General features: G+C 35.7%; 1 protein-coding gene across 4 annotated transcripts; it reads right to left on the minus strand.

The window, feature by feature from the left end:
- Nucleotides 1–1217: 1217 nt before the first annotated feature.
- On the minus strand, nt 1218–8314 carry LOC308684462 (tRNA methyltransferase 10 homolog B-like). Of its 4 annotated transcripts, none has more exons than XM_081355697.1 (10): nt 8217–8314; nt 8076–8127; nt 7836–7982; nt 7650–7755; nt 4125–4252; nt 3859–4011; nt 3678–3756; nt 2601–2668; nt 2389–2512; nt 1218–2296 (listed from the first exon to the last, which is right to left on the minus strand). In XM_081355697.1, the coding sequence occupies exons 3-10, from the start codon at nt 7980–7982 to the stop codon at nt 2118–2120; spliced, it is 984 nt and encodes a 327-aa protein (XP_081211823.1). In that variant the 5' UTR covers nt 8076–8127; nt 8217–8314; the 3' UTR covers nt 1218–2117. The 4 variants fall into 4 exon arrangements, with proteins under 4 accessions (XP_081211823.1, XP_081211822.1, XP_081211821.1 ...); XM_081355696.1 differs by having other exon boundaries at nt 7836–7993; XM_081355695.1 differs by lacking the exon at nt 8076–8127 and having other exon boundaries at nt 7836–7993; nt 8160–8296.
- Between the last annotated feature and the right edge of the window lie 2076 nt (nt 8315–10390).

A 10390-nucleotide genomic window follows, 5' to 3' on the forward strand; every position in this document is an offset into this window, starting at 1 on the left:
CAGGATAACTGTCTCTCTCTGAATGTGTGTAAAACTTAAGAGCTGATAAGAGACAACAGCAGCCCTACACTCCTCTTATGATCAGTGGGACCCCTGTGGAGAGGGTGAGTAGCTTCAAGTACCTCGGTGTAAACATCTCCGAGAACCTGACTTGGACTACACACATCCAGACACAGGTTAAGAAAGCCAGGCAAAGACTACCATCTGCGACAGCTGAGGAAATTCAAGGTCTCACCAGCAATCCGGAAAACTTTCTATTCAGGGACCATAGAAAGTGTATTGACTCAGTGCATCTCAGTGTGGTATGGAAACAGCGCCAATCAGGACTGCAAAGCATTACAGAGAGTTGTGCGCTTAGCTGAGCGCATCTCAGGGTCTGTTCTCCCCTCTCTGCAGGACATCTATCTCAAACGTTGCAAAAGTAGAGCTGTCAAAATCATCCGTAGCATGATGGCAAAAACTGAGAGACTTAGTAGGAGCTTCTTCCCCCAGGCCATCAGGCTGTGTCATAACATCTCACGACTAATGCACTTTTTGCACAACTTTTTGCACATTCCTTCTTATAGTAGGCTACTATTTAAGTCAACAAACAGACTGCCTGCACATTTGTATGTATATATACATATATATATATATTACTTTTTTCTCTCTTTATCTTATCCTTTATTTTATTATTTCGTTTTTTCTACTTTTCTTTTTCTTAATATTTATATATATTTGTTTTTTTTTTGTATTCTATATAATTGCACTGTCTTTGGAGTGGACCTGACTTACATTTCACTGCTGGTTGTACTATGTATAATTGTGTATGTGACAAATAAAATCTTGAATCTTAGGAATAATTTTCTTAGACAAGTTAATTTACTGAAGGCTACGAATGCTAGGTAGATAAGTTAATAAAATGTTTTCACAATACGCACAAATTCATTATTAATCTTATGCCTAATATGATGAAAACGTCTTTGTAATTGTTTCTTATGCCCTCAGATTGACAGTTACTAATTATTACAATACACAAATCAGGTCAATTATATAGGCCTATTTTCAATTTAAAATGGCGAAATTAGACAAACGTTTACTAGTGATTATTTTTTCGGTCGTTTCACACATAGATATCTATGGTTTCACATTCCTATCCTAAAACAGCTGTCAAATATGAAATGTTTAGTTTAGCTATCCTACTTACATATTACAAGATTACACAGTGATGTCTATAACAGCATTACATCATCTTTTTTATTTTTTACATTAATCCATGTTTCAACATATATTTAGACACATTTGGATAAACTAAATGTATGTTTAAACAAGAAATAAAACCTTACACAAGAATAACCTATTATTAACCTGCATTAATGGGGCGTTTGAATAAATATGAAATTGTAGGCGTTTAAGTTAAATAAGTACAATCTACAACAGACCTTAAAGATGGTTCCAGGAAAAAGATTCATTGTGCAGTTACAAATGTCAGCCACTAGGTTTAATGTGTTTTTAGTCAAGAGTGGTTATTAAAAAGATTCAGGACTGTAACATTATACCCACAGTTTCACAGACAAGGCTTAAGTCTAGTCCCAGACTAAAATGCATGTTTGAGCCGTTTTACCTGAAAGCAACTTGCACTGATGTATCTTAAAATATCAGTGCCATTGTTTTGTCTCAAGATGCAAAGCAGTAATGTTTTTTTCAAAGGCATGTTTATAAAAGCTACTTTGAACTAAGGCTTAATCCTGGCTTAATCTGAGCCCTGCTTGTGAAACCAGGCCCTAATGTATAATATTAACATAAATAATATATTTTAACTGCCTGTAAGTTTGATGCTGAAAGACAGCTCTGACAAAGATGAACAAGGAGATGCTGCTGTTATCACTTGTAATGTGATCCATGTCACATTGAAAACATGAATACAGTAAAAAAAGAAGGGAGAGACATTAAACTGCATATATCAGTGATATGATCCAGTGGCTTTAATGCAGACAAAATATCCATCAGTTCAGTTTTTGACTGTGCAGAAACCATCCTTGAGAGCATTTTAACATAAATAAAACGTGATACAAAAGATGCAGTCAAGTATTTTGAATCTTACTGATTCAAGTGACTTCAGTCAGACATTAAGTTATCTAATATAGATGACTTTGTAACACTGTCACTGTATATTGCTCTGTCTGCTCTTCCTGAAAGTTTATCACGTCTGTAGATGCTGCCGAGGCCAACATGTAACCTTTCCCAGGAGGGATACCAGCGACGAGTGCTTTAGTCCAATCTTTGGTGTCCCGAAATGTCAGTAGGATTTCAAACACTGAAACACAACAGCACACAGTGAATTACACACTCGGGATGAGGAGGATTATGAGTGCAGCGTGTAGAAATGTAGTCAGAGAAAGCGATGACCTTGGTTGATGGCTAGGATTTTGGAGTGGAAGTTTTTGGGGTTTGGTTTCTTCACCATGTACTCGTCAATCGGCAGCCGCGCCATGCGAATGCCAAACTCTTTCGCCCTCATGAAGCTTATTTTCTTAAAGAAAGCAGTGAGATCTTGTTGAGTTCAGCCCTTTCTTCACTATGAAATCTCTCATCAATAAATCCTCCAGCATGAGTCTCACCTTCTGTATGGTTTCATCCACTAAACCTCCGAGGATATAAACTTTATCTTCCTCCACATATTCCAAAGCTAACAGGGACAGTCAGTCATTATCAATTTATGCAGAATTAAAATTAAAAGAAAGAAATTACTTATTACAGCATTCACACTGGTTTTATCTGAACTTTTCGATTAATATCAAAATGAGCCAAGCTAAAAATGGCAAAATATTTAGTGGTCTTTTAATGGTCTTAACCATTTTAAATCACTGCTCTGCAAATTAGCAAGAATTGCACAAATACTGTAGATAAAGTAACAGCACGAAATAGCTTTTCCCAACGTGCAGAGTGTTTTTTACAGGATGAGGAGTCAGTGTTGTTCAACTCAATGTTAATGGCTTCAAACACGAGTTGCTGAAAAATGTCTTCCAGTTCGTTTGAGTTCAATGTAAGACTAAATATTTACTATATCGAGTTCAAATCTGGACTCTGCCCAGGCGAAAACATGAGCCTGATGGACTTAATTAACACCTGATCATCATTCCTCTTTTCATTTGTGGGAATCAAGCCATTCTGCAATATCCTCCTGTCCTCCGCAGCATTAAATGACTTTCCAGTGAAGCAGCTCATCATTACCAGCTGCTAAAACACTCTTCTTCCTCCACGCTTCACTGTGATAGAGATGCATTTATTATTATGTTTTGCCTGCAGATTTTCAAAGACAGATTCACTCATGTTTCATTGTGATTCATCACTCCATATTCTGCCAAAAACATAATTCTGATTTTGACTTTTGATGAGACACCAATGGCTTTTTAAGAAGTGCATTTGCCTAAATTTGGCTAGTTTCCTCCTGACCAATAATTTGTGGTTAATACAATTAAAAAACACTTGTTAGTGTTTCGCCATTTTGGGCGTGGCCCATTTTTTTCTGCTCAGGAGTGTAAATATGATTAAATCTTGATAAAATGATTATCAGAGTAGTGTGCACCAATTAATCGCACACAATAAAACCAGGAAAGTGCATTAAAACATAAACAGGGTGCATTTGTTTTCACGATGACTTAACTAACTCAATATAGAATATGTGCAAAATGAACCTTCACTTGCGTCTGGGGTTAAATATATCACATCTTCAGAGGGAAACAGATGAAACCAGCTCTCCTCCGTCACATCAATCTGTGGGACACGGAGAACATCATTATTACTGTATTTCATTTCTGTGCTTCTGTTTGTACTATTGAAGGTTAGGCGAGGATCAGTTTAGGAATCCTTTCTAACCAGATAATTCAGGAAGCCGTCATTCATCCGAACACACTCCTTATAAAGCAGACTGTCCTCTTTGAATTCTGTCAGGAAAATGTGGAATGGCTGTAAGGATTTCTTATTGGATCCGTAGAGGCGCCTGATCTGACCTGCAAGACGACTGATTTCCTACAAGATAAAAGTATGATTGAATAAAAATCCCACACTTGTTATCTAGAAATCACGGTCAGGCATCGACCTGTCAAACAGTGTGTGTGTGTGTGTGTGTTTGTGAATCTGACTTTGTTTGTCAGGCGGTCAGTCATGCTGAGGTCGACACACAGACGCAATCCCGCTGCTCTGGCGTCCTCCAGTCTCTCTTTGGTAATGGCTTTCATGACACGTTTACTCAGCTCCAGCTCACTCACATCTGCAACACACACATGCAGTCAATTAGAAAACACTCTTGGTTCCAATCAGATCATAAAGCAACATCCTCTTGAGACCCAGGAATAGGTATTTTTCCTCGGTAGAGGTCATTACATTTTAGCGAATTTCTCTGAATGTCACAGTTTTAGGTCTGGATGTCCTGTAAAGAGCACATTCAGGAGTCTTTATGGAAACTTTATGGGCGCTCTTATGGAAATATGATAATATTTTGTAATTATCATTTAAATCTGACTCTTTTTTAAACTGTTTGTTACAAATCAACATCTTAGGAAAATACAATGGGGTTTCAAATCAGAATATGACTTTCTGTTACAAAACACAACATTGATTTCATCAGGACTTAAAGGTCCCATGACATGAAATTTTCACTTTCTGAGGTTTTTTAACATTAATATGAGTTCCCCTAGCCTGTATATGGTCCCCAAGTTTCTAGAAATTTTAATCGGTGTAAATGGAGCTTTTGCTATCTTTCTCTGCCTTTGAGAAAATGGAAGCTCAACCGCGCTGATCTTGAATCTCCTCCTTGTGACGTTATAAGGAGGAATGTTACCTCCCCTGTCTCTGCTTTGCCCGCCCAGAGAATATTTTCCGCCCATGAGAAAATGAGCTAGGAAGTAGGAACGCGCGCGCGCGCGATTTTAGTTTGTCCACGAGAGATATAATGGCTTTTGAGCGAGCGAAGCATAATAATTGCTCAATAATTGGATGTACAAATGAACACCGAAGGGTTAATACAGAGCTGGGCTTGCTGAACGTCTGAAACTAAAGTCTGGATCAGTACCAACTCTCTTTGGCTCAGCTAACGTTACACAACTCAGACAAGTAAGTCAACTAATGATACAAGTTGTTGCTTTACTGTTTATGGTTACCTAGCTTGTTACACGTAGAATGTGGCTGTAACATTAGCTATGCAGTTACTTGCGCTAATGTAAAGGTAGACAGCATCAAGTATGTGTAATAATACACACACTGTAACGCGAGTGTTGTACACTTCTTTGTTATTTGGATAGCGTTTTCCTGTTGGTTATACGGCGTGCGCGATATCCGCATTTCAAGATCGCAGAGCTTGATGTAATTGTAATAAGATAAATTACAGACGTTACAGATCTCCCGTGAAAAGGCAACAGTAGGTTAGAGTTAGCTACATGATAATAACTGTAAACCATCCGAATAAAGTACCGTATCCAGACATAATATTTTAAACTAACCATTCGGAAACGTCCTGCTGGAGCCGCTGAGTTGCAACTTCTTCATCCGTTGCTTCTCCATCTGGATCAGATTCTGGGTCAAACTGAAATGCTTGAACGACTGCGTGTCTCCGTGCCATTGCAATATATCCAATGTAAACATGCATGGTCTGCCGTTGCCGCAGATGGTCAAGGCCACACCCACCCTCCACCTTACGCCGCCTTTCTCCTCCTCATTAACATTTAAAGCTACAGACACCGAAACGGCCCGTCTGAAGGAAGCTCATTCTGGGACTGGCTTATAGTGGCTATAATTCTGCACTGAGACTGAATTTTTGGAAAGAGATTTCAGATACAGTACTAGGGACCACTAAGGCCTATATTAAAGCCTACAAAAAGTAGCATGTCATGGGACCTTTAAAGTCCCCCTGTGGTGAAAATCCAGCTTTTAATGTTGTTTATATGTCTATATGGTGTTTTTAATATGCTTTAAGACAAACCATGTGTAAATTCATAAGTCGACATTATTGCTGAGTATTTTCTCCTTAAAACTGCAGTGAACCAAAGACAGTCTCAAAAACACGCTTTGAAATCGCTGGTGTTTCTGACGTCACAAACTACCTTGTAACCAATCAGATCAACGTGTGATCGTCAACAAGTGGATCTCTGAGCTGAGTGAGTGAGTGGAGGCGGGGCTCATTTGCATATTCATAGAACTGCCAATACTAAATGAGGCAAGGGTGTAGAGTTACATTCAAGCTATTTTAAAGCATGAATAAAAAAAAGAAATCCAAGGAAAAAACGTTGAAATATGTAATTTTGGTGATCAAAGATGAGTTTTAAGGAATACAATTATTGACTGGGGGATTTTAAATCATGTTAAACAGGCATTTTGGGAGACACAACAAGTGAATAGGGAAATAAATTATACATAAATATTCTTATGAGATATTCTTATAAAAACATTCCCAATTATTACACGTCTTTCTTAATTACATGTTGTCCCAAAAACACATAAATATGCAAATTAGATACAGGTGTATAGATGCATTGCATAGAAGAGGAATGGCATTAATGGCTATGTTTACATGCATACTACATAAAGTAATATGGTATATCAAATCATTCTGTTATATCTTTCATAACATAATTGAGAATCATCTTTATACAAAGTTTGGATTAAAAAAAATTGAAACCTAAAAATGTATTGGTGAATAAAAAAAAAAACATGTTTTTTTGCCTATTCATGTCTTTTCATTTTCTTAATAAATAATTACTCCAGTCTTCAGTGTCACATGATCCTTCAGAAATCGTTCTAATATTCTGATTTGCTGCTCAAATAACATTTTTGATTATTATCATCAATGTTGAAAACAGTTGTACTGCTTCATATTTTTGTGGAAACAGTGTATTTTTATCCTATTAAGACTCTGATGAATAAAACAGCATTCATTTAAAAACATTAAAACATTATTAAATGCCTTAGTCATCAATAACTTAAAATAACTTTAAAATTGTGAGTTTATGATATTTGACGTGTATGATAGGGACATAAAATAATTGATATATACAGTCAAACCAAAATTTATTCAGACACCTGGCTATCATAACTTACAGTGTCCTGCGCCCACTAGTAAAAAAAGATACAAAATGATATCGGGTGTCTGAATAATTTTTGGTTTGGCTGTAAATATTTATAGGCTATTTTAACAACAAAATTAGAGTAGAAAGTTAACACAATTCTAAAATAAAAAATGATAAACTGCCTTATGTGAAATTTAAATGTATATACACAAATCCGCTTGTATTTGAGTGATGATAATTAAATACATTTAATTAATTGATATAAAAAAAATATTTCTGTAAAACAAAATTCGGTGTAGCCTATCACTAATAAAAAGGGTTATTTTACATTTTAAACAAACAAACAAATTCAAAAGCTAAATTTAATGAATTAGTGGGATACAATTACATAAAGTCAAAGCAATTTTTTTTATTTTTTTTTTATATATATATTACTATGGGCACACCAGCACAGGGCACTATAGTCCATTAATGTAAGTTATGATGGCAAGGTGTCTGAATACATTTTGTTTTGACTCCATATGATAACTGACGTTTATGAGGGACATGAAAATGTACATAAGATTGACCCTGTTATGTAACTTATATTACTTAAGGTCAGGTCACCTTTATTTAGTCTGTTGAGTTTCTTTCTTTGCTTCTCCTCTTTTCTTTTTCTCCTTTTCACCTCCAGTCTTCTCTCCCAGTTTCGCTGCTTGCGCGTGACATTTTTCTGTTGAAGTAAGTTAATACAATAAGTGACACACTGTCTGTAAATGAATTCTGTCTCAATATTATGACTCATCATCTTACAGAGCACGAGGTGTCCTCTCTGTCAGCGCACGCGGGCTCGAGCTCCACATCGATGCGCAGAAACTCCAGTAAATCTGAGACCGCAGCGTCATTTAGTTTCGAAGCTCCGTCAGAGTAACAGCAGCTCTCGTGTGGCGCTTCTTCCATCTGTTTTATGGCTAAAGTCAGATGAATGAATATCCCCCACAAAGCAATGGAAAACACATCTATTATAACTGTACGGCAGGAGAAAATGATGACCTCGGATACTGATAAAGGTGCTATGCTGCTAAAGATCGTCTCTTCCGACAAACTGAAAGTGGAAGCAACAAATAACTGATATACCTTAGATCTATAAACGCATTAAAAGATACAGCGATCCTGAAAAACTTTTTATAGAACCTGTAAACGACATAAACACCACAACTGCTAATGTTTTCAACTCGGGAGAATCGGGCGCAATGTTATGACGTAACGACCACGCTGTTGCTACTTTGGACGCATTTTGCTGGGAAGAATACTATATTATAGGACAGAATACTACTATATTATACATTTAATTTTAGTTTTTGCTTAATATACATCATACATAAATGCAAGCACAGTAAAACCAACGTTTGTTTTTCTTGAAAAAGAAATTCAGATATAGGCCCATTGTCCTGACTGCACATTTTTCAAGTCAACAAATTGTCAATAAAATCAGTATGGTCTAATATAACATAGACTATACATTCTTATTTATTCTTGTGTGTTATCATTTGACATGTAGCCTATGTATTTATTTCTGAACATCTACTTACACGTTTTTCATTATTTGTTGATTTTTTTTTTAATAATATATGCATGTTCATTTGGTAATCAAAAGCTCATATTTAGTGCTTTCTGGTTATTAAATCACACATATCCACATTCTAACTGTCCAGCAAGTGTTAGGTGTTGATTTTTAGTTTATTTACATGTTTTTGTACATGACTTTTTTTTACGTTATTTTACATTTTTTATTCATATATTTGAACCGTTATATTTCACTGGTATAATAAAAAATAAAAAAATAGAAGAGATACTATCATCATCATTTAATATTTTACCAGATGCTTTTATTATCCAAAGGAACTTAGACAAAAGTATAAAACATGAGTGATTCATCATCCTTATAAAGATTATATCATCAATGCATGTGTTGTAGTACAAACCCCAATACAAAATCCAAAGTCTTTTCTGATAAGTGTCTTTCTTGAGAAATCTGCACATGTGATCCAAGGGACTTTTCATGTGTTTCTTTGTCTGAAATAAAACCTCATTCATGCAAACCACAAATTCTCCAAGCCAGCATCAAATGTGCGTCACCCAGTAAGATGAGGAGCTGCTGGATAAACAAAACCTTGCCAACAGTATATTATAGTCTATATTATAATAAATTAATGTAAACATAAAAACAGACAATGTGGACAGAGTTCGGTTTGTAAGCATTTTGGACACACGTGTTTTTGCGAATAGGAAGCTGTGGGTTGTTGCGAAGCTGGCGGTTTTGTGAGGGATAGTGTGGTAATATTCATATCTGCTGAATTCTGTTAAATCTTTACAACCAAATCCAATCAAATTGATTTCAGGTCTGTCATGTGAAAGTCATGTACATGACTCAACAGAGTTTCCTGTTGCCGTTAATCAAAATGTTCTCAACTTTCTCACGAGCTACAAATGAACAATGTACAGATAAGAAATCAGCCTGTTATCGCTAATGTCTCTGGAGAATTTTATCCTATATATTTTGGGTGAATCAAAATGATTTATGAATATTCATTTTCAGTGGCAACTGTGAGAAATAAAATCCCAGGAGAGCAGTTGGATTTATTTATCAAGTGAACTGTCAGAATCGTAGGCCTATATGATAGGACATGCAGCCTATGTTTGGATAATGAATGAGGATCATGATTTAGTGTTTGGGTCTCATTTAAACTTTTGGACATTAAACCAAATTCTTATCTGTCTGGATTGAAACCATATTGTGAAATTTGGGATGCAAGAAAATCTCCTTATATTATAATTTATTATAATATGAACAGTTGTGCCAGGTTTACACAGACAAGGAATTAGTCTTGGTGACAGAAGCTTCCACAGTACATACAAAATGCCACTGACATGACAATAAAGTAAAATAAAAATGTTTTATGTTCTATTGAATAAAAATGAATAGAAGTTTCAAATGCACCGCATTTAAGTAATATAAGTAAAGCTTTATTTAAAAAAAAAAACAGTGTTTACAAAGTGCTTTACTAAAGAGAAATACGTGTGCATTCACAGAAAAGAACAGCAAACACACACATACTATAAAACAAAATCCAACAATAAAATAAATCAAGGAAAGGCACTAGTGAACGAATGTATTTTAAGATACTTTTTAAAAGTGTGATTGCTTGTGGCTGTCAGGAAGAGAGTTCCATATTGGGACTGAAAAGACTAAAGACTAAAAATTTTAGCCATGATTTTGGTACAAGAAGTTACTATTGGATGTTCAGAGCGATCTTGCTGGAGAATATTTATTCAATACATTAGAATATTGGGGCAGTCCCATAAAG

The sequence above is a fragment of the Scardinius erythrophthalmus genome, assembly GCF_964197995.2.
Source record: "Scardinius erythrophthalmus genome assembly, chromosome: 2".
NCBI lineage: Eukaryota > Metazoa > Chordata > Actinopteri > Cypriniformes > Leuciscidae > Scardinius > Scardinius erythrophthalmus.

Coding starts and splice junctions, on each gene's coding strand:
- LOC308684462 (XM_081355697.1), bottom strand. CDS start 7,982: ATGGAAGAAGCGCCACACGAGAGCTGCTGTTACTCTGACGGAGCTTCG. Junction 7,756..7,835: donor GAGAGGACACCTCGTGCTCT/GTAAGATGATGA, acceptor TTACTTCAACAG/AAAAATGTCACGCGCAAGCA. Junction 2,669..3,677: donor AACCCCAGACGCAAGTGAAG/GTTCATTTTGCA, acceptor TGTCCCTGTTAG/CTTTGGAATATGTGGAGGAA.